The 24,746-nt window shown below is 43.4% G+C and overlaps 2 protein-coding genes across 2 annotated transcripts; one reads left to right on the forward strand and one right to left on the reverse strand.

Moving 5' to 3' along the window:
* Window positions 1–1,869: 1,869 nt before the first annotated feature.
* LOC138592913 (helix-loop-helix protein 2-like) lies at window positions 1,870–2,229 on the reverse strand. The gene has a single exon (XM_069663808.1). The coding sequence runs from the start codon at window positions 2,227–2,229 to the stop codon at window positions 1,870–1,872; it is 360 nt and encodes a 119-aa protein (XP_069519909.1).
* A 3,089-nt stretch (window positions 2,230–5,318) lies between these two features.
* Window positions 5,319–13,988, forward strand: LOC138592606 (ribosyldihydronicotinamide dehydrogenase [quinone]-like). The gene is made up of 6 exons (XM_069663440.1): window positions 5,319–5,367; window positions 12,866–13,033; window positions 13,111–13,241; window positions 13,315–13,428; window positions 13,506–13,607; window positions 13,689–13,988. Exons 1-6 carry the CDS (start codon window positions 5,319–5,321, stop codon window positions 13,986–13,988), a joined length of 864 nt encoding a protein of 287 aa, XP_069519541.1.
* Window positions 13,989–24,746: the final 10,758 nt, after the last annotated feature.

Below are 24,746 nucleotides of genomic sequence, written 5' to 3' on the forward strand. Positions count from 1 at the left end.
CATTATATTAGTAAAAGGCACAATAGAAGTGATGAGTTTTAAAGTTTATTCTTAGGCTTAAAAATAACAGTTGATTTAATGTCAGCAGTTCAATTGTCTGTGTTCTTTTTTAAACCTACATTAACAAAATGGGAATTTATCTACAATTTTATAAGGGCGAAAAACACCATCCAGTGTAAGATACCCTTTAAAGTTTTTAATTTAAAAAGCCTAAGCTACCTTTCCCTCAGCGTAGCTCCGTCAGAGGGCAGTGTTGCTCTTTTCACACCAGGCCTGACAAGTCTTAAGAATGATATCTGTGCAGGAAGCGTGACCTTTGAAGAGGGAAGTCCAGAATAACACCAAACCACATCTCAAACCTTTTCACAAACTAAATTTAACTGTGTAACTTTCAGTGTCCGTGGTCAGTGACAGAGCTGTATGCAGACCCTAACAGCCTACAGTTCTAGTTTTAGTATTCGACCCACATTGGCTCAACTAAATAGAATATTATTAATGTACGGGCTTTAGAAGTTCCCCCTGCTCCATTTATCTTAAAATCTGATGTTCTGCCTCTCTCCGCAACTATTGTATCCAGTGTGTAGTCCCAGTGTGCGTTTTGTGCAGTGTGTAGACAAAGGCCTGTCACTCCTGCTGCTGGAGTGGACATGAACAAAAACCTGGAGCCCCTCGGGCCACATTACAGCGCAGAGACGCACATAAAGAGACGAGAGCAGGAGCACAGACGGCTTCTGACTAATGGAGAGGGAAATCAAAAGGGACGAGCTGCGGTTCAGATCTGCTGCCTGATCTCATACGGATATAAAAAAAGCAATGTTTTGGTAATGTGGAAAGCCTGGACAGTGAAAACCCTTCCCATTGGATACTTAGTTATTTTTTCTTCTTTCTTTTTTGTCTTTAAATTATAAATTCATGATATTTGCATTAAAGACTAAAACAACCATGTGCAGTGGAGATTATTCAAAGATGTGTTTTAGGCCCACTCTCACTGTCACTGCTACATTAAAATAAAGCCAGTTAAACTATTTTTTGTCGGCGTGTTTCTTGTGTACTATCACATTAATGCCTCGTTTGTATGTGGGTGCATTTGTGTGCGCGAGTCCCCGGAGAGATGGCAGACTGATGGCCACATTACGGTTGTTTTGGTCTGTCTGGAGAAACACCTGCCCCATCCAGAGGGAGACTTTACCCATGTGCTTAAGAAACAGCTTGTTCCTTAATGGCTCTATTTAGACTAAAAAAAGAGATCAAGGAAAGGAAATGAAAAACTTCAAATGCTTGCAAAATGCTTTTAGAAGACATGATATAAGAAGAGATCTTACAAGGTCTACAAATCTGATATTGCCTTTGCAAAGGCCCTCTGGATTGCTGGAGAACTGGGATCAAAACAGCATCAAACAGGTTTTTTAAACATTTCTTCGCTCTTGCGGTTTAATTTTAACATGTATTTCAAACACCACTTCATCAGAAACTGAATGCTACATGGTAGAAGAAAGCACACAAAGTGTAGTGGACTTTTGGTATATTTGAAAGAAACAGGCTATATTTACAATGTGGTAAAAGGGAGAACAAAGTCACAACAGACGAGCTTTGATGAAGAGAAGGCAGCAAAGTTAAGGTCAGGCTTTGTGTTAGTAGTTTGGCAAACAATAATACACGGCAGCCTTTAAAACATGAGCTCTTACTTTTATAAAGAAAAATCAATGTCTTATCCCCTTAGAAGTCTTAGTAAACACAGAAGTACAGTGTGCCTGTGTAGGGCGACTCTGCACGACCTTTTGACCCTCAAATACAGGGTATTCCTCAAAATTTTAGGCAACATTCATCTCTCATTACTGGCTACAAGAAGTCTTCCTGATTCAGTCAAGACTAAACATCGAGCACGTGCTTGAGGTAGGAGATGTAACAAATCGCGAGCCTCAGTATCTCAATCTTGGACAGCTTCTTGTCTGGTGGCAGCGTAGGGAGCAGTCTTCTCAGCTCAGCGAAGGCCACATTAAAAGCCACTACCCGGATCCGCTCTCTGCTGGCATGCGCAGATCGATACCTAGCTGTCGCGCGCCGCTTCCGCCTCTTCTCCTCCCTGCTGAGGGAATGCGCGTGCACCATGGAGCGCGCTTTGCCCGCTACAACCACGGACCCACACTGCACGTTCAAGGGGGCCTGAAGGGTCACCGTGTTCGGTTGTTCCCAGGAAAGGTCGGGCTCAGGCTGGTCAGGACTTAGCATCACGCTTGCGTCCTCAGGCTGCAGAGTTCCTGAAGAAAACGGTAGAAAATAGACTCTTTGAATAAAGCTGCGTTTAGTTTTTATACCCATGTCATTACGATACTTGTATTGATGCCATTTGTGTTCAATACATCTGCTATATATGTAGTTGGAACTCTTTTAGTAGTACTGCTAGTTTTTGTTGATTACGTTTAAAAACTTGGTCATATTTATGAAATACGAGGGGCTCGTGCTGCCCTCTATTGGCCGATGTACACATTTGCTCCCAGCGGACACCGGCGCTGTCCGAGGTGCTGAAAATGCACACAAACAACATTATACCGTATACGTCTTCTTAATTTGGAGTGGGAGTGGATGGAATTTAACGCTTTTCGTCACTTTTTATTTAAGAAAATGTCTTTTGTTCGCTAAACTTATTGCTTGTTTTGACAGAGCAGGAGCAGTTTAAAGGCTTTCATTTCTTACATTCTCCTTCTTGTGTTTTTTGCTCCTAGTTCCAACGCTTTCTTTTTAAAGGTACACACACAATGAGCCAACAACTAAAACCTAAAACAAATAAAACTGTACAGCAGAACAAAGATGAAGTAAGCGTGATGAGATAAGTAAACAATGTTAAATTTAAACTTACCTCACATAAAAAACGTAGAGAACTGACCCAAGACTCTCACGTGGTAAAGCTGCTTCCCGTCTTCAGTAAAGAGTCAGTGCATGTACCAGCGCATAAAGTTGCCTCTCGATCAGCCTCCATGCTGTGTTAAGTCGAATTAAAGAGCTGGAAAAAAGGTGTGTGATCAGATTTGACTCGCTCGTCCTCCTCTCTGTCCGTCATGGTGCCACGTCCTTCAGAAAGCGACAGCCTGGTGAGTTGCTGTGTGTGTTTCCTCCTTCCAACCTCGCCTTTCCGCGCGCAGCATAAGACCCCCAATCTCTCCATAAAAGTGAAGCGAAGTGACGTCACACGGAGGGATAGTGATTGTTGTCCAAAAAGTCTGCTTTTGCTTTTATTCCCAGCTGACAAAACGTGAAAAACTTTATTAGTTTGATTTTTTTGCAGAAGCAGACTTTTATTCTGAAGGTTGCAACCCTGCGAACGTATTAGCAGCCTTGTTGTCGATGATCATAAAATGATTATAGCCTTATAGACGTGGAGCTACTTTCAGTGACGACATAAAAAGTGTCTAAAAAGAAAGAAACTGAGTTAATTTTCTGCCTCATCGTCAAAACAAAATTGCCTCCAGCTTTGACCAAAGAAAAATCGTTTAAATTTGTGGCGCCTGAGGTATTCATAAAAGTTAATGAAGCCAAATAGACCTTTAATAATTGTAATTTTCTGTTCATTTCACCAGAGCAGATACTGTGCTGTCATTTGATCATTGTAATCTGCCCAGTGCTGCCAAAAATAAAGGGGTAAGGACGATGCAGTATAGAATGAGGGAGAGTAGCGTTATTAGGCCTTAAACATACATAGACGTTTAAAGCCTGTTATCGTGGTTCAGTTTGTGTTGTAGGTGTAGATTTGGTTCCCTGACATTTTACTTTTGCTCATCTCTCTGAGGAAAATGTCAGCGCTAATCATTGCTAACATCATCATTGTGAGTAAAGAGTCTCCACCTTTTGTGCCTGTGGTGGAAAATGTTTCCTCAGAGAAAATGCCACCATAAACGCTCATGTGTGGTTATTGAAAAGGTCCGGACATATGCTTAATATTATTATCGCTGTCTCCAAATAACATGTCGACATTTCTGATCCTTAGATTTAGAAAATGCCAACCTGGAGGCGCCGCTCGACAGGAAGAGCAGACGCTTGAGGATGACTTACCAGGATTGTTTGTTATTCATATTTTACACATGCTTTTCAGAGATGATTCAAGGACAGGAAATGCACCGTTCACATCCTCAGTCTGATAAGACTTATGTAGCTGTTTTGTTGATTTGAATTCGTGTTATATTTTGAGGAATTGGCAGTGTGTATTGCCCTGAGACCATTAGATTAGATTCTGCTACAGTTACTCACTCATAAATCACACACATATTCAAATAGCTGTAATAAAAGAAGCTTGGTTTCCTGCAAGAACAGTAGTGTGGCTATGTTTTAGGCTGACAGAATCTGTTTATGCACAATATTAGGTTAGATAATGAAGTTAATATTCATATGAAGCTTTATGTTGTGAGTACTTTGAACAGTTCCTCTATGTCTCCTCTTTTTACATTAAACATGGATCGGATCGACAACTTCCATTCATATCCTATACAACAGGGTTGGACAAATAGAAACATATACTGTTATATTATGTTTATTCTAAAGCAAATTCCCCTTTATCACCAAGAAACAATGCATATGTTACTGTCCACGTAGAGGGGACAGAAGAAAGTCAGATAATGGACAGCTCCTGGTGCTGAATTTAAATCAAGATCAACAGATTATTAAGTTAAACAAACAACCAAACAACAAACCAAGGCTCAAAAATCAAACTCTTGATTTCATCAGATTCGCCTGTATAAATATTAAAGGAGCTTTTTCAGGTCCTTCGCCCTCAGCTTCATCCTCCTCGCCTCTCTTGTGTCCTCTCCTCCCCCCTTTATACACCAACTCTCCTGGGTTTAACTCCTCGTCTGTCTCGGTCTGGACTCCATCTGTTTAAAGGCCACAGTCCTCACTTTGATCTCCTCCTCCTCCTCCTCTGCTCATGCATGCACATGTGCAACTGTGTGTTAATGAACATGCATGTGCAAATCTTTCACTCACACCCACAGTCAAACACATTTATTTGCAGCACATTTCCTAGTTTAAACTTTTTGTAAAGACAAATCTGTATTTTAGAGGTTAAACAACGTCTCTATTTGTGTTTGCATATTACTTTCTTTAAACTTTCTTCTTTCTTTCACCTCCTGTCGGTCTCTGTAACCTTCATGTGTCACCAACAAACACACTGTAAATGCAAATGAGCTGAAGAAGTTTAATTATAATGTGCTCCCTGTTTCTCCCTCCCCCTCCCTCAGGTCTCCTCTCTGTCTGGAGACCATCTGCTGTCACATATTGGTTCTGCTGATTTGGGATCAGATGACATCTAATCGATCAGCTTTGTCACCATGGATACAGCGATGAGGAGGAACAGGGGAGTGGAGGAGGGCAGGAGAGGTGAGACGTTACAGCAGCTCAGATGCATTTGTGAAGGTTTTTATCGCAACTTTCTGATTTATTTTGGAGGGAGACGAAGTAACTTAATAATGTCATTGAAAAAAGAGCTCATTAGAAATCATAAGAAGATGAATGATGCATATTTTGTGGTTAAAATGAAACAAGTGATGGTTAATAGTGTCAGGGCTGCACAATAGACGGAATAAATAAAGAAGAGGAAGACACTCGTGGTTGGTAAGTTGCTGTTTAAAGGCTTCATTTTTCCCAAATAGATCCCACTACTCTGCTGGGATTGGCTTGTTTGATTTGATGACTATCACCCAGGAGACTGCTGCTTGTGTCCCATACGAAACTAAAGCCACTTTCACACATGCACTCCGGACAGTTTCCAAGACGTAATAAGTGCGCTGAGGAAGTCACAGTTTAATGTTTACGACCTATCCAAGGTGGTGAACGATCGGCGTCGGCCCTCACAGCCAGAAGCTCCCGATTCTCTTCATCTCGTTGTCGTCTTGTAAATAATTCTTCTTCTTCAACCTCTGATGTTTTTAATCATCCTGTTATGTGTCATTCTTCCGGGTTTTGCGGCTGTCATGTAAAAAGCATCATCACCCTGCCCACTAGCTCGCGGTGAATGTTCCTGACTGTTACCTGCTGCGTTCACACATCTGCTCACCCTGACTTCTTGCGGACATTTTACCAGGAGGCTGGCAGGATAAAGTCAGCAAAAAGTCGGGGTGAAATTTTCAGTTGCTTGTGTTCATGCGTGCAGCCAAGCCGGAAAATATTGGGACATTTTCAGGAGTGCAGTGCATGTTTGAAAGGGACTTAAATGCCAACATCTACTTAAAACTCAAACAGAAACAGTTTTTTAAGAGGTCTCAGTCTTGTAGTCATGTATGAATTTGTGCCTCCTGTTTTACATTAGGTTTCATAGTAGGATATGTATCCTGCTTTGTTATGTGTTTTATGGTTGAGTCGACTTTGTACTGTCTCATGTGCGTTTGTGGTTGATTTCATGTATTTTAAAGGCCCATCTAGGGACGGGCATTGCAAATTAGCCAAGGCTATAAATGCTGTAGTGTGTGGCATCAGTTTACTTGCTTCGTACTTGTCCCTATACATCCATCCATCCATCCATTATCCATACCGCTTATCCTGTTCAGGGTCGCGGGGGGCTGGAGCCTATCCCAGCTGTCATTGGGCGAAGGGCGGGGGACACCCTGGACTGGTCGCCAGTCAATCACAGGGCTGACACATAGAGACAGACAACCTTTCGCACTCACACCCACACCTATGAGCAATTTAGAGTTTGTCCCTATACAAATAAACATTAAATAAATAAATAAATAAATAGTTGAACCAAATGATTTACAGTTTGGTTAGGTTTAGGCATCAACACTGCTCGGTTAGTTTTAGGAAAAGATCCATGTTTGGGTTAAAAGGTCAACATGGACTTTTATATTAAAGAGCTTCCTGGCAGAAATATTTAAAGTCAAACTTAGTGTGGTGACTAATGCCAGCCAATCACAGCCCAGCAGTACAAGCCAATCATAGCCCAGTAGGATGGAATTAGACAATTCGTTTCTGTTCTGTACCAGGCTCTAAACATGTTTATTTCTTCTGTCAAGTTGCGACTTTTAACATGAGGCTCTATTGGGATTAACTCACCTTTGGAGTCTGCCTCAAGTGGCCGTTTCAGGAACTGCAGTTTTTGGCACTTCCACGTTGGCTTTGGCTTTTCAGCCCTTGAAGTTGCTGCCTGCAGTTTGGATCAAAACGAGAAGCATTTTATCACAAAAAGAAAAGTTAGAATTACAAACGCACCAACCGGCTCGTGTGAGAGTCCTGTGGCCTGTGCCATAAAAACAAGCCTGCCCTTACCGTTAGTTTGTTGCCCTGTTGGTCTGAAGTGAAGCACATCATCTATTTAGTGAATAACGTTTACAATAATACGGCACATAAATACATTATAACTTGGTTTAACTTGAGGAAGTCTTCGGGGAAATTAAAAGTCGCAGTAACAAGTTTGTGCCATGAACTTTGCAAAAAAAGTGAGGAGCTGTAAGTCGATTCAGTGCAGTTATTCCCTTGTCTTCTGTTTATTGTCAACAAAACAAACTAACTTTCCAACTTAGCAGGCTTTTATACAGTTTTAATTTCAATTTGGCATTCACTTCAGCTTTGCTTTCAAGCCTGGGAATCAAATTCCCACCTGTAAAGCTGGAGAAGACGAACTTAAAGAGGCAGAATGAGGCAAATATAACCATTAAAATGGAGCTTAAACAGAAGAGCTGAGTAGAAGGATGTGTTACACCTGAGAGCATCACTTGGGAATGCCTGTCTGAGGTGTTCAAATTTCTCCTTCAGACTTAAAAGCAGCAACTTCAATATGTTGCTCATTCTAACATCCTAAATAGAGCTTGTGCTCAGCTAATGCAGCGAGACAGACATTACAAAAGACACCTGTTTGTGCCTCCTCAGGGGCGGAGATAAAATGCAGAGATAAAGACGCAGCCTCCGCTTCAGACGGAGAACTCGCTCTAAAAGCAGTGACTCTTATCTCAGTGTGCGTCTGTGCGGTGACATTAAATAAATACGCACAACGTTTGTCTGTCATCCTTCTCTGTTAACAATGTAAGTGTGTGTTTTTGCTGCTAGACGCTGTCACAGTTCAGTGAGCATCGCTTCATCGTGTTGCCTTCGGGGGCTTCGGCTCGGGAAACGCTGCTTGGCTGCCGAGCGTATAATAATATCATGTCGGAGAGAAGAGAAGAGAGGAAACGGAGGAGAAGAAAGGTGAGAGAAAATGGAAGTCTAGCTGAAGTAGAGCAATTAACAAAAATATGTTACGAAACGAAACTACAAAGGCAAAAGTTCAAATCTGCTCTGTTTCCTTTTTTTTGTACCATATAAGATGCTTGAATCTCCTTATTCTGGCAGCTGTCAGTTAAATCAGACCAGTATCATTCTTTTACACTGATCAGCCATAACATTATGACCACCTGCCTAATATGGTGTAGGACCCACTTCTCCCGCCAAAACAGCCCTGACCCGTCGAGGCATGGGCTCCGCTAGACCTCTGAAGGTGTGCTGAGGTATCTGAGGTATCTAAGACGTTAGGAGCAGATCCTTTAAGTCCTGTAAGTTGCGAGGTGGGGCCTCCGTGTATCGGACTTGTTCGTGCAGCACATCCCACAGACGCTCGATTGGACTGAGATCTGGAGAATTTGGCCGAGTCAACACCTTGAACTCATTGTGTTGCTCAAACCATTCCTGCAGTGTGGGGTGCATTATCCTGCTGAAAGAGGGAAACATCAAGGGGTGCACTTAGTCTGCAACAATGTTTAGGTAGGTGGTAAGTGTCAAAGTAACATCCACATGAATGGCAGGACCCGAGGTTTCCCAGCAGAACATTGCCCAAAGCATCACACTGCCTCCGCCGGCTCACCTTCTTCCCATAATGCATCCTGGTGCCATGTCTTCCCCAGGCAAGCGACACACACGCACCCAGCCATCCACATGCGTAGGTCAAAACGTTCACTTGCTGCCTAACATATCCCACCCTCTGCCAGGTGCTACTGTAGTGAGATCATCAATGTTATTCACTTGGCTGATGGCTGATCGGTGTCTGAGCTGAGGCCGGTTTATTCTTCTGTTATCAGCCAGGAATGCAGACGGATTACAGACCCTTTAACAAAGTCATGCAATCGATACAGTAGCAACTTTTTATGAGAAGGATGTTGAAGCTAACCTGACAGCTTCCAGTTAGGAGTAAAACTGATAATCCAGGCACAGCAGACAGGTTTGAACGACGGTATTAAGGAAAGTTTTGTGAGACGCTAACTTTAATCCAAGTGTGTTAGGGACTGAAGATGAGAGGAAGACTTTTCTACCAAACATATCTCAATTGACCCGGTGACCTTTAGAGCTGTTTTCAGTCTTAGTTCCACTATTCCTGGACATCAATAAATGTAATCTGCATTAAGATCAGTACACCCTGAGCCTGCTGTAATAAAGGTGGTGTTCTAACAGCCATTCATTATCTATCAGGGTATAGCGGGGGGAGACTGGAGCCAATCCCAGCTGTGGTTGAGCGAGAGGCGAGGAACATCCCAGACGCATAGAGACTTTCACGCTCACATTCACACCTACGGCCAATTTTAGAGTCATGCATTCACCTAACGAGCATGCCTTTGGTCTGTGGGAGGAAGCCGGAGTACCCGGAGGGAGCCCACGCATGAACGAGGAGAACCAGGAACCTTGTAGCTGTGAGGCGACAGTGCTAACCACTGAGCCACCTTGCAGCCAAGGTTGATTAAGAGACGAAAAGGAGAAGAACAGAAGGACGACTCAGCGCCCTAAAATTAACTCCATAACACCAGACACAAGTTACTGTAACCAGTGAAGTGACAGACACTTGCTTGTCAGCACCAACCCTCTGCATATCTGAGGAAGCAACCAGTGTCAGCATTCACTCAACACAACAGGTAGATTTACAGGAGACACCAGATGTGTCCTCATGTGGCCACTTCTGTTTCATTAGAAAATCAGTGTAACAGCTTCTGGTATTAGGAGAGGAAACCACAGAAGCAGCTGGTTCATATCAAACCGGAGGTGTTGAGATGTTTCTAGTTATAACAAACTTTTATTACATCATCCAGCTCCAAACTTTGGATGAATAATCAGGAGCGGAGCAGCTGCTGCCGTGTGTCGGTCCTGAGAAATGGTGCAATTTGGTGCTTATTGGAGCTCTATACAGGAGTTGTACTTTGTTGTTTCTTATAATTTAATCTCAGTTAGGTATAATTTAGCTTGGGATATGAGAGTAAAACAGGAGCGCAACTGTTTTAGAAGATATTCTGCATGTAAGATGTTTTAAAGGCCCGAGAAACAACTTATAATTTGCGTCCCTGCCCGGCAGAAGTGCAGCGATCGGTCAAAACCATCACAGTTAATCATGCAGCTCTGTAACTTACCGTCTATTCCTTTGATTAGATCAGTGACATTAATCTGTTAAAGCTTGCAGCTTGCTTTACAGTTATTCTCTTCTGCCAGACACAAGTGACGGCTCCCCATCTGGACGGCTATCACTCACTTTAGACCTAACTGCCTCAAGCTCTGGCAGATATTCACAAACTGTGATTAAACCATAAACTGCATCTAATCAATGTGTCTTTGAGGGGAAACTGGGAACTGTCGCCATCTGGTGGGGAAAGGTGGGAGGACAGTTTCTGTATGGATGGGGGGTCATACAAAAACAACATCCTGCCTCTTTTCAGTAACTTTTTTTGCAGGTTATCAAAAAAAGCTTTACTGTCTTGTTACTGCTGAATCTAAGGGGGCGACACCCCTTCCTACAGGCAATATACAAGGAACAAGAGGAAATTATGCAACGTTTGTGACACCCTTACCTCTGCATCTATTCTGTTGTTTTGTTTTGCACGGGACGTTTTCAGGAGGGGCGCTGTCGTGGTTCCCTGAGCCAATCACAGCGTATAGGTGAGTGTGGGAGTGGTTCAAATTAGCAACTGGGCCCAATTCAGACCGGCGAACATGGCGAAAGAGCGATGCAGAGTTCGCCTTCTTTCTGTTGGACAGGTAGGTGCCTCAAACCGGGTAGGGCAAGCTAACCGGCAGTTAGCATGCTAGCGCAAAGGTAACGGTGATGCTGTCGGTAAGCTCGGCGGGGTGGGTGAGTGAGCTTGTGGTGACGAAGAGCCAAGGAGGAGGGACCCAGCTTGTATGTGTTGTTGACAAAAAAATAATTTAATGTAGGCCTTCTGCAACTGAAGTAAATATATATAACATTATAACTTTTAAACTAAACGTAGAGTCTTATTTTGAAAGGACGACAGTTACAGCCTACAGGGCTTTTGGTTTAGGGGCTTTTAAGCCTCTGGTTGGCCAGTTTGATTACCCTCCAATGGGTGAGTAGTAATGTCTTAATACAAAACAATAAATAATATACTCTTGTTCTACTTTTGTTGCATCTGAAAACTCTTACAACTTGCAATCAAATGCAGTAAGTTTGAGCATCTTATTAGACTTGTGGCCAAACTGCTGCAGTTCCCAGCTTTGACCACATGAGGGCACTGTTGGTCACATTTTCTCTTATTATCCAGCATCTATCATAAAGAAAAAACAGCCTCTGTATCCATGTGTGTGTACTTAATTAATGTGACTCTTTAAGTTTTCATTGCATGGTTGTGGTTTTGTGTAAATCAGCTGCTACAGGTGGTCTGCACATGTTCCTTTAAGAAGAAATGCAAATATGGCCTAAAGCTCACACACACACTACCTGACACATGTTGTGAAAGGTATGTAACACACTACAAAGTACATCACGCCGTCTGGGAACATGTATGTCACAAATGATGAAAACGTAGCTCCAAGCAAAACACATGATCCCTTCCCGTCACAACAAAGGGAACGCAGCCAGAGGAGCAGTATGATGAGCTACATGATGAAAAGAGAGGGCCTCATGAAAACCAGAATGCCTTATAATTTTAAATTTAAAGAATGCAAGTTGTGGTTTGACAAATAATCCAACTACCAGCCCTTAAATTAAGTTTAATAAGGGAGAAAAACGAGAGACAATAGGAGGGAAGATGACAAAACGCATCCATATGTCTCACTCATGTGGCGTGCTTATAGTGGTTTTTCATTAACCCTTTCTCCTCCCAGTGGCTGCAAAGATGTGACATAGGGCGGATTTTTAGTCCTACATGTGTGCCCGCTCTCGTCTGCCTTTGATGCTCATAGCTGACATACTTTTTTTTTCTTTTTTTAACAGGGCAATATTCGTGAGCGGGCTCGACCGCAAGCGAGCGTTTGTTCAGAGGAAAGTAACGTAAAGGAAAACAGAGCTGGAGAGCAGTAACCGTAGAGTGAGAGGATCAGCCACATCTGCTTCATGTGGTTCGGAGACATTTAGGAGGGGCATATAGTTTTGTGCACATCTTGGAGGCAGACAGACAAAGAGAGACGTGCATGCTCTCGGATATACACACGGTTAGAGTGTAAGATACACAGAAAGAGACGTAGACAAACATACATTCTGTCTCTGTCTGGGATAAAACGGGAAAAAGAAACATTGCCTTAAAGTAGAAGATTTATTTTGGGTTTAAAACATGCTAAATCTGTAGCTATCGTCCCCTCATAACTTACATATTAAGACGTGTAGACTTGTAGCTGAGAGTCCTGAGGGATAATCCTCCAGCGCGCGATGGGTTAACAACCTTGATTGCTGATTGACAGCAGCTGTGCAGGGTGCAAACGAGCTACAGGGCCAGGTGTATAAAAATGGCAGTGTGAGATTTGCACAGCATGAGTGACTATTTCCAGCAACAGACCATCTTATAGTGACGCTCATCTTCTACAGTTGACATCTTGCTTCAGAATGGGTGAGTTTGCTGTTACCTGAAAGACTTCTAAAATGTGCTAGTTGGAGAGTTTGTTACGTTTGCTAACTCTTAACTGTTCTTTTTTGTTTTAGCGGCAAAGAAAGTGCTCATCGTGTACGCCCACCAGAGCTCCGGCTCATTCAACGCAGCAGCTAAAGACGCTGCTGTGAAAGTTTTAACCGCTCAGGGCTGCACAGTTGAAGTGTCCGATCTTTACGCTATGAAGTTTAAAGCCACTGCCACAGCCGAGGACATCACAGGTATATAAATATCTAATTGGCGTTTAAGTTTGGCTTTGATTGCTGTGCAGAGTTAAAAGCTGTTTTATCGTCCGCAGGAGAGGTTAAAAACGCAAAACACTTCCAATATGCAGAGGAGACCAAACTGGCCTGGGAGGCAGGGAAACTGTCTGCTGACATCACAGAGGAACAGCGCAAACTCACTGAGGCCGACCTTATTATCTTCCAGGTATAAAGAGCTTCTGTGACGGTTATTTAAGTTAACTCCTTGGCATTGAAGTAACCTTAAAACCTCTTTATAGTTCCCCATGTACTGGTTCACTGTTCCTGCGATCATGAAGGGCTGGATGGATCGGGTGCTCACACTGGGCTTCGCCTACTCGCCAGAGAAGCGATACAGCCAGGGAGTATTCAAGGTGAGTGATCAGATTGAGAGGTTTGCATCAGTAGTTCTGAGTGTCTTCTACATTTCATTTGTTTGCTGTCTGCACAGGATAAGAAAGCCATGCTGTCCTTCTCCACTGGAGCTCATGAGTCCATGTTCAGTGCGACCGGCATCAACGGAGACATGAATGTCACACTGTGGCCACTGCAGGTACTTCTCCAGGAAAACTCACTCAACAAGAACTAATATGGCAAATGTACCTCCTTTCAATAAAAGTCTTTCTCTCTGCAGAATGGCATCCTGCACTACTGCGGCTTCCAGGTTCTGGCTCCTCAGATCTTCTGGGCTCCGTCTTTCATTCCCACCGAGGCGCGCGGCACCATGCTGGAGGGCTGGCGTACACGGCTGCAAGGCCTCCTGGGAGAAGCTCCCCTTTCCTTCACTCCCATGGACTGTTTCGACAGGGAGAAGGGCTTCCAGCTGAAACCTGAGGTCTGTGAGAAACACGCCGCCAAGGAGTTTGGACCGACTGTGGGGACCCACCTGGGCAAGCCGCTGCCACCCAACAACCAGATGAAGGCTGGAGTCTGAGGAGGATGGGGCCTCATTTTGTGTCTTAACTATATGAAATAAAATCTATTGTAATATTAAACTCTTGCGTGTTCTATTCAGCTTCAGAGGAGGTAAATGGTATCTATGGCAACCAAGTATTTGAGCATATATATAGTTGTACAAGGATTTTTTTTTTTTTTTTTTTTTGTAGTTATCTGAGAGCGACTTAAAGATGACTCATTTCAAAGTGGTACTTTTCAGCTGTGCTTCAAAAGTTTAATGTTCACTGATGTCTTCACAGTAAATCCTTCTGCAATGCCCTTTCTTAAAGCTTGCTACTACGTCTCAAACAGCTACAAAATACTTCAGTAGGCTTCTTATTTGAACACTCACACCCAGTCGTTTTTACATTTCTTGCTCCATGTGAGTTTAATCAAGCCCTGACCTTGTGCAAATTCCTGCCTCCTCCCTTCTCACCAAATTTACACTCTGCCTTCTCCTGACACTGAAGGCCCTCTGCGTCTATCATGAAAGCGTTTGTGCTTCCATTGCTCTCCTAAAGCACATAATGTCCTATTGATCCCATCCCCAGAGTGGTATCCTGGTTCTGACCCCCTCGGATCTGCCGGGCCTCTTGGGAGTAACGCCCTTTTTACTCTGCCTGCTTTGAAGAGTTTCCAGCTGAAGATCATTTGAAACTTGCTAAACAAGGAGTTTATTCTGACAGTGGGAGCCCACCTGGGGAAACCGCTCCTCCCTAACAACCAGATCAAAGCTGGAGGGTAGTGATGAACGCTGCTCTTTAGGTTGTGCAAATGCACCGAAGCTTAACCTCTTTGCTGATTCAGATGGAAGTTTTGAGTCAAATGTTTGGGTGAGCACTTTGTTTAGGGCTGGCTTAAAGTGCTCTGTACCTTGTAAACACACGACTAAAGAGCTTGTTTGCGAGCAGGTTCGGGCTACACGCAGAAACATGAGTGGCTGAGCGCCTTTCCCAGAGAAGTAGCTTTTGTTTGGGTATGGAGGAAATGAGATTGGGGGGGGGAGGGGTGGCGGTAGTGGTGGTGGAGGGGGGCACACTTAAAGGAAATGGCCTTGCACTCTGAGGTCCAGACCAGAGGCTGTGACATGTAGGAACTGGATCGGTGTGCACATTTCACAGCGGAGGTTTCACAAGGTCACCGAGTGTTTGTTTGTGTCGAGCCCGGGTCCAGTTTCATAATCACCTGTCTCTGCAGCCGGGACGTGCTCGGATCATTTCCTCCTTTGGCTGTGAAAACAAAGCAGAAATTCGGTGATCTTGACCCAAATAATACCTTTAACATGTGTTTAATGTTGTGCTAAGGCTTCAGGCTCTCACTCTCACCACATGGGAGGAGCCATAGATGATGGTGTGGTTGAATCATGTGTGGGTTTTTTTAAATGTGTGATTAATGATACACTAATTTGCTTCTTGCTTATAATTAAAATATACAAACTCTGCATAAGTAGAACACACAGTAACACACACAAATCATACAATCAGATTTAAAGTTCTCTATGCACATTATTGTCCCAGACAGTGTTGGAGTCAGAATGGCATGGGAGTCATTTCATGTTTATGTATGTAAGGTTTGTACCACAGTCTCTGATCTCGTGTCCATCCTGCTCTCCCATTGTCCATCACAGCTCTCCCACCATGGCTGCAGGGGAATGCCATTTTTGGCTGGTTCAATGGGAGGAAGTGGGCACCGTCTTATGTCGGGCATAGAACAGAGCCGCCGGAAAGCTGTCATATTTTACTGACGCTGAAATACACACAATCATTCAGATAGCAATATAATATATTGTAATGTAATGTAAATATAGAATAAATATATACATAAAGACATGATTCCTTACAGCCACTGGCGACCCAAATCCACAACAGCCTTCTTGATATGTATGCTAATTAAGGGTCCTGTTGACACAAAAGTTAGCATTTAAAAGTTTTACAAATGTGTTTCAAATTAGAAATGTGTCATTTAAGTTTCTGTAAACTGATTGATGAATTGATATTTATAATATTTTGCAACAAACTCCACAAACCAATGAAAGGAAAAGTCGCATGGCAGCTATTCGACTGTTTAAACCCACAGTTAGCATTGCTAGCTAGCTCAGCTGAGTACTGACAGCTGCACGTTTTGAGTGACAACCGGGGTTATCTACTTTTGGTTCTGTTGTCGAGGTGAGTTTACACTGCGTTTCCGCCTCAGCGCCGCAACAAAGCTCCGCCGCCATGCAGCCTTTGCCATTTTTCATTGGACCAAGCAATAGCGGCATAAAGCCGACCCAGTGTGTTTTTACGCAGCGTTCCGGCATTGTGGAAGTGAGTTGTAAACAAACGTGCGTGCTTCAAATACACACACACGGAGCTGTTCCACCCTGCCGGCTCTGCAGTTTACACAGACGCCGTTTCGCCTGTTACCTCCGATGCCGCGTCAGAGGTGTATTTTACATAGAAGACGGAACGTAACAGAAGCGTGATAATCCCGCCTTGAACTGGCAGTGTATAAGGGGCTAAAGATACAGCACAAGCTAATGCTACATAGCCATCATTTAGCATTACATTTGTAGCTTTGACAACAAATAAGGGAATCGAAGCTAACCTTTTATGTGTATGCTAACCGCTAACTAGCTAGCAAAGCATTTTGTCGCTAACTTTTCAGTGACTATTGAAAGCAATACATTTCGTTGATAGTCCTTTGTTTGCTCAAACATACTGTTGAGGGCTGCACTACGCTGACTGTCACATTGTCAGCTGTTGTGTGCGGAGCCAGGGAGATGTCAATCAAATGGAGAAGATGCCAAACGAAGCTTGCGCTGCCAAGACCACACAGTCGTTAGTAACAGTCCAATCAGCAAAATTAGCTGTTTTGTTGAACCAGCTTTTCTTGTAGTTCTGAAGTATTCTTATCACTGAGGTTTTATTGAATGCTAAATGAGAATCTTTTTGACTATTTCAAGGCGAACTTCTGTATTTTCCATATAAGTGAGGTAAGATTTGAGTGATTGGTTTTGGAATGCAGTCCTGAGCCAGATGTGATTGATTGTTCTTCGCTGACTTTTAGGTGTTTTGAGGAGGCCGTAAATGGGTCCCTGTGTTTGCGCCAGATGTCATAGGGTTAACAGCAGGCCACCCATTAAACACTATGACCCAAAACAGACAGGGGGAGAGAGAGAGAGAGAGAGCCAGAGTGAGCAATATAGAGAGCAGCAATGAAGTGCTGGAGAAAAAGAGGTCGGCTGAGAAATCTTTCTCTTTCAGGCGGTAAATTAAAATCAAATCAATTACACCTCAGCAAAAACCACAGCTTGTTGAACTTTGTGTGTACGTGTGTTTTTGTGTGCATATACATTTGAGGGCGGTTATATCAAGATTGGCAGCAGGAAAAGTTTGTAACGAAGAACCGCTCTTGCGTTTACTTTTATGCTCTAACTGCCCCCTTTACCTTCGGATCACAGAGTGTCCATTGTGTGTTCCCGGTCAGGATGAAAGTGAGGAATTCACTCTGACATCTGAGCACAATCTTCCCCCGAAGCTGCACCAATCACAGAGGCCTCTTAAATCAACTTTTTCTTGCAGCATACAGACCTGTAAAATAATGAGATTGATAGTCCGACAAAACACCTTTTTGTGTTTCCCTACCGACTGCATACCTGAGACAGGAGATACAATATTTCAGCTTGACCTGCCTGTAAGTGATTTTTATGGTTTGTTTTCTCACAAACTCGAGGCCCAAACTTGCACGAGTATCTGAAAATGTGTGAGTGCATCAAAGTTCAATCTCCCAGGCCTCTATGCCTGTGATCACAGCTGTGTAGAGAAACGATTAAAAAAAAGGTGGGCTATAACAGCTGTGGAGGAACCGGACCACAAATAGAGCCAAGGAGTTTGTTACACGGCCCGAAAAAGGAGAGGAAAACATGGGAGAAAAAATAATAACAATCGCTGCCTCCTTCCTCTTTTCATGAACTGCTGCAGGATGTGTCTTTCATGCCTCGCTCTTTTCATCCTCATCTCCATCCTCCTTTTGTGCTCTCCTCTCACCGGTGAGAAAACACACAGGAAACTTTTACCACAATGGGACTTTTCACACATCTTCTGCTCATTAGGGGATTCGAGTGTTCACCGGAGGAGTCTTCTCAGGGAAACGGAGCATGGTCGTCCGCGTATAAGCAAACACATTCACAAATCAACCTTCTGTCATGCACTTCACTTTGCTGCTTTGGCAGTGATAGGGCCCAGGCCAGCCTGCGCTCTGCAACTTTGAGACTCTTAACACGGACGGCCTGCCAGCGTGGTTTTGATGAATGGACGGACATCAGGCGATTGGCCTTTGATGTATGGAGCGCCTGGTACCGGGAGGCTGACGTGAGGCCGCAAAGATGTTTCGCATTTACAGGCCGAGGTTTGGGGGAAAGCTTTCGGTGGTTTGAGGCGTCAGAGTGTCAGGGTTAAGACTGCATGTGAGCCATTAGGCTCCTTTCTAAATCCCTTTCTATATAATAATGAAAAGCAGATCTCTACAATTTATCAACCACAGCCCAAGGAGTGATGAGAGAAACATGCGTGGTGAACAGAGTACATCCTGCCCCTCACTCCTGCTTGATCCCTCACTCCAACGCTGCCTCCTCTTTCCTTTCTATCTCTAATTCAATCTGTCTTCGGGCTTTGGTTTCATGCATCGGTATTTAACAACAAAAGACTACAAATGGCCTCATATGTTGTTTTTTCTTACAGGAAAAACACTGAGGGTTCGGGATGAGACTATAAAGAGAGACTAGATGATTGGGAGTGCTGGTGCCCCTCACTCGGAGCTCCAGGCGCACTAGGTCCAAATCCAGATGCTGGCTGGGTTGCCACATCCTGGCCGTAATCCCCGTACGATGGGGAGACCACGAATTAAAACCACCTGCGACAGAGAGGAATGGCTTGTGGTCATTTTCCGTCACGTTGCTTTGGTGATTTCGATCAACCATCGTGTGCCACGGGGTCATTTTTAAAGGACATGATATTTACAGCGTCTCACCCTTTAGATCTTTTCCATTTAAGCGAGTCAGGCTTCAATCTACAGGCATGTTTATCTCCAATATTTATTCCATCATCTTGTTTGAGCGCAGTAGAGTCGTGTTTATACCCAATAAAGCCCTCAGTGTTTGGTTTTCCCTCTGTGCAGCTCACGCTCCTAGAAAACTTGGCATTTCTAGTTTGCAATTGGAACCTCTTTTTGTCTATGTTAAATCCGCCTGTTTACCGTTGATGCAACTTAAAAGTTTCAAACTCAAGTAAAACATGAACTTGAAGCCAGTGACAGTACGTCAACACTTAGGCTTGGAAGGCAACACCTTCAAGTAATGCAGCCGGTGAAGCTGTTGCTGCAGGCTTCTCCAAAACACCGGCGCATTCCAGCACAGTGATGGTCCATTTTTCATTCAGCCTGACAGGACAATAGGGGTGAAAGTTAGCCACCTTATCTGCGAACTCCGTGTCAGCAGCAAGGAAAGGCAGCGTGTTGGAAGCATACATGGGGATTGTCGGGATAGGATTACGAGATTAGAGCTTCAGCCCTCAGGGGAGCAGAGTGAGACGGACACCTTCTCGTGCAGCCTGTAGACAGATTCTGTCATTCTCTAATCCAAACTGGACACTCTCCGTCCCCCGGAGCGAGACTTTACTTCAACTTTTACCCATCTTCTGCATGACCCCAATGACCCAGCTCATATTAATGAACTTGGAGTGTATATATGAGTGTGTGTGCCAGAGTGCTGAAAGGGCGGGGGTGAACAGAAACCTGTACGGCTTGGGGGGGGAAAGCAGAACTTGCACTTTGTTTGAGTTACTGCTGCGTGCAGAGATGATAGACATAGTCAATGGACTGTATGAGCCATAGACGGTCATGGTCAACAGCGAGGCATGAAGGCACTGACAGATCCAATGAGGTCAGAGGAAGAGACGGAGAGACGGAGAGAACAAAAGAGAGAGAAAGACAATGTAAAATGTAAGACTTTAAAGAAGCTATAATCAATATCTTTTAACCGTGTGGCTCAAGGGAAGGAATGGTTTTGATGATCGGTCCACCACTTTAATTCAGACTAAACTATTGGACGAATTTCTTTGAAATTTGGTAGAACCATTCAAGTTCTCCGGAGGATGAATGCCACTGACAGTCATGTCATAAACTTTGATTATTTCATGGTGTATCTCTGCATAAACCTGATGGATTTGCTCAGAATTGTGTACGAGCTTTCATGGTTCCCAGACTACAGATCCTCTGATATTCTCTGACTTATTCCTCTAGTGTGGTTGTCTTTTAAATTATTCAAGGATATATCTTGAAAACCATTTGATGACAGCTAGAAGATTCCTTAGTCGAATCCCTGTTCTTTTCCGTGGGCCTTTCTGTGTGGAGCTTGCATGTTCTCCCTGTGTAGGTTCCCTCAAGATACTCCGGCTTCCTCCCAGTCCAAAGACATGCTCGTTAGGTAAACTGTTGACTCTAAATTCAACCATAGTTATGAGTGTGAGCGTGTCTGTCTCTATGTGTCAGCCCTGTGATTGGCTGGCGATCGGTCCAGGGTGTACCCCGCCTCTCGCGCAATGACAGCTAGGATTGGCTCCAGTCCCCCGCGACCCTGAACAGGATAAGTGCTACAGATAATGGATGGATGGTCAAAGTCAAAGTTTCAGTGTTGTTCTGTACGACTTAAAACTTGCTAAAATCATTACAGTCCCATTAGCCTTGGCTATATTTTGTGTTAGCAAATGTTAGCATGCTTACATGGTGAGCTTACACGCTGAACATACAGAAGTAAACACATTTTCCTGACTTTATTTTGCTAACAATGTCACTGTGAGCATGCTGATGTTAGCATTGAGCTCAAGTACAGCCTAGCAGAACTGCTAGCATGGCTTTAGCCTCGTCGTCTTGCTTATTAACAAAGGATAAAAGGATAACTTGCACGTGTAAGGTGTCACAGCTCTTTGTTCTAGTTTTACAGCTCTCAAATATCCTTTTTTGGTTCAGCACTCTCATCTGCGTAACTCTGAACCGCTGCCAGCAGCTGTTTAAGTAAATAAGCTCTAATAAGCCCGCTGTACGCTGCCTGTCGATCACCATTTGGCAGAGAGACACATTTGGCAACAAGCAGATGAACATACTGAATATTTAGCACTTTAAGAGTCAGAACTTTCCCTAAGGAGATGGAATAGAGCAAACAATGCATCTTAACAGGGGATAAATATTGAACTTACACATGCCAGGTGCCCAAAAACTCCATAAGCTCGATGTAAAAGCAACTGCTGGTTTGTGCACCAGATCAACTTAAAAGATGTTGGTAGAGCTTGAGTCTACTTTTCTCTTATTAGCTTATTTCACATTCCCATGAACACAAAGCCTCTTGGTGCATTCCCCTGTTTTTTGCATGTTTGACATACGAGCAGTTCTCAGGTTTCACATCCATGGGCTGGTGTCAGGGATGCTCTGTCAATGTGAGGAATGCCTTGAAAAGCTGCATATCCCAACAGAGACGCTCTCTTTCTGCCAAACACACACCTGCATGAACACATCCCAGAGAGACACAAAAGATCTCCTCATCACAAGCTCGCAGAGCATCAGCGGTGACAAAACACTGGCTCGGAAACCCTCACACAAAGTCCAAGCGAACAAATGGCTGCCAATGTTTTGTCCTTTAAAATTTTAAAAGGCCCCATCGCTCCCTCATGTTCACACGCTCCCGCACAAGCTGCTTTCAGCCGCACTCGCACGGGCCCTTATCCTCCTGAAAGATAACTGCGAATGAATAAGTAATTAAGTGAAAGATGAGTGAGGTTTAGAGGAGCAGGGGATCAGGAGGAATGTGAGGGAGTGGAGGAGCGCGAGGGGGAGGAGGGAGGTCGACAGTTGATGGCAAAGACGTGGTTTAGAGAGAGTTTGAGAGGGACCCTCTGAATGGAGATTTGCACCAAAATAGATTGTGTCTGTCAGACCCCCCAGTGTGACTCAGGCCCGGACTACAATAGAAACAGCAGACACTAGAAATAACTCTCTCGATCTTTCTTCTTTTTTTCCTCTACTTTTTTCTCTCATACCCCCCTTCGCCCACTTTACGTCATCGCCACCCTGTTCCCTCTCTCTGTCGCCAACCCTTTCCCATCTCCTTATCTCACCATCGGTCTGTTTATCCGGTTTGTGTAAATGTGTACAATGAAGTTGGGCTTCACTCAAATACTGCAGGGATAGTTACACTTGTGTTTAAATAGTGGACAAATAAAACTAAAAGACAAACAGAGCTAAACCCCAGATACAAAGTCCATGTCAAAACGTGTACTGGGTGAAGTCAGTTTTAATCTATGAAATAACAATATTTATCCAAGAGGGCTTTGTAATTTGTCCAACAAATTCCACCCTTTTTGATGAGACACTGATACCAGGAAACACGCAGGAAACGCCTGAAACAGAATCTTCAATAGAGGAACAAACAGGGAGAAACCTCAGCAACAGCAACAAGTTTGGGACTGCTCTTGCAGAGCTGGTGGATAAGCAATAGGTGTCATACACCTATTGTGAAACAGAAATACAAGTGGTAGAATAACAGTTTTGAACAATTGAATTACTTTTTAAGAAATATATTGGAGTAATACAGTATTGGATATGAAAGGGAATTTGTTGCAATGCTCAGAAATAGAAGTCTTTTAGCTCTGTTTTTGGTCTCCACCAACCTCCACCTTTAGCTAGGCGTTAGCTCTCACTCTCTGCTGCTAAGTACTGAGCTGGTAGACTACAGTTTGCCTACTAGAGGTTTTTTAATCTGAAAAGAGATACCCGTTGCATCTGTAAATAATGACAGCACTGAGAGTGCACTCATAATGTTGCCATTAAACCAAAACCATTAGCTTAAAGACGCTAAAGAGCCCCAAACTTTTGTCATTAGGAGTAACATTTTTCACCTGCATGTAGTCTCATCAGAAAATGATCGATTAGCGCAGCTTTTAGTGAAAAAAAAGAATCTAATTTCCCTCTAAAAGTAAATATACGTTAAGCTAATCTATGACATATTGCATGTCTAGAGCTGACTGTCCACTTTATGCTAGTTTTTGGCCCAAAAAACACAAGAAAGCTGTTTTGTTGGTATTCTTGATAAAGTTAGCATCCAGTGAAACACTTGAATTCTCATGTCCCTGCCCGAGAACGCACAGAACTTACAAGCTAGCTTGCAGGTTTGGGTCTTTACTGTGTTCTTGTATGGATGCTGTCTCATTCAGTATATTAGCAACAAGTCCCTACCTAGCTTATTGCGTTCAAAGGAAACACAGGGATGTCAAATTCAGACTCTGCTAGCTGTGTCATTGGACCGAAATACAGATGTTTTATTCTATTTTAATTCTTCATGAGAACTTTTTTTTTTTGGTGCATGGTGGTTTGATCGCCTTTCTCAGACAACACACACACACACACACACACACCCCTGCTGTTCCCAGCCCGGCCTCCCTGTGAATGAGGACTGCAGAACAGAGGTTGGCAGCAGTCTGCAGGGCTACGGATGCTTATCAGAAAGGCTTACAAATCCCCCCTGATGCTCCTGATACGGAGGACAATGGGTATGCGTGCGTAGTAGGAGCTCTCTTTAAAGCCTCATTGAAACTGACTTCACTTCTCTGCTCTTTAATGAGGTCAGAGGAGCCTGCTGGCTGTATTTTATCATTGAATACAGGTCATACCGTCATAATAAACGTCAGGAGGGTGACCTGTACGAGTCTGCGATATCTCTTTAATAAGCAAACACACTGGACATAACTTAAGTCAACACTTCAATCAAAAGACATCTACACTTTAGCTCTATCACAGTACTTTATCTTATTTGACAATTCAAACATCATTAGTGTGTATACTTTTATAAATGCCACGTCTTTCTTCCTCTTTTTGTGACGGTGTCCGTATTGAACTTGGGGTTAATTGCCCTGGTGGGAGCAGCTGGGAGGCCACCAGAGTTGCAGGTGAGCTCTCAGCAGCTGTCAGCAAACACATGAGCCTCCCACACGGCTTTGTGCCGCTTCCAAGAGGATGTGCCTGAAATGAGACTGAATACAGCTCAAACGAGCATGGAACAACAAGCAGCTGATGTTGTTGTTCACAGTTTCAGGATAAGCATAAAAAAAAGGGAAAAATATCCTGTTAGCTTTTTAATGTGGCCTCATTGTTCGAACTGATAAGTAAATCACAGATGCAGAGACGGAATAAACTAAACCCTGACTTTGGTTTTTGGCTTTGTTCGTTGTTCACATGGTGTTTTCAGTTTCCTCTGTGGGACTGGATGTTGGGTTGAACCCGTTTGTTGGTTTTGGGTGGAAGCAGAAGACAGAGGACGTGGTTAACTGACTGTCTGCAGCTCTGGTTTCATATTTAGGTAACTGGGGCGGGGCTCTGCAGGGAGCCCCTGCTATACTAATGCAGTTAATGTGTATTGTGCATTACTTGAACCTCATGCTACGTGTTTTAAAAGGTCTTAAAATCTAAATCAAAATGCAATGTTATCTCAGTAGCTGTGATATTTAATTAGAAATGTACAGTTAAGATAAGAATATAATACCCGAGTAGCTTACAGCCCTCCTTATACTGATTTTATACATATGCATTGATAATATAATGTACACTGTAACATGTGATACCATATGATATAAAATATATTGCAGTTAAGATGGGATACTTTACAGGAATTACATGAATATTATGAGTGTAAATATAGCATCACTTAATCAAATAATAACCATGATTTTAA

This window comes from Semicossyphus pulcher, unplaced genomic scaffold (assembly GCF_022749685.1).
Source record: "Semicossyphus pulcher isolate SPU_LCO1_2020_fin unplaced genomic scaffold, fSemPul1.0.p SCAF_15, whole genome shotgun sequence".
Lineage (NCBI taxonomy): Eukaryota > Metazoa > Chordata > Actinopteri > Labriformes > Labridae > Semicossyphus > Semicossyphus pulcher.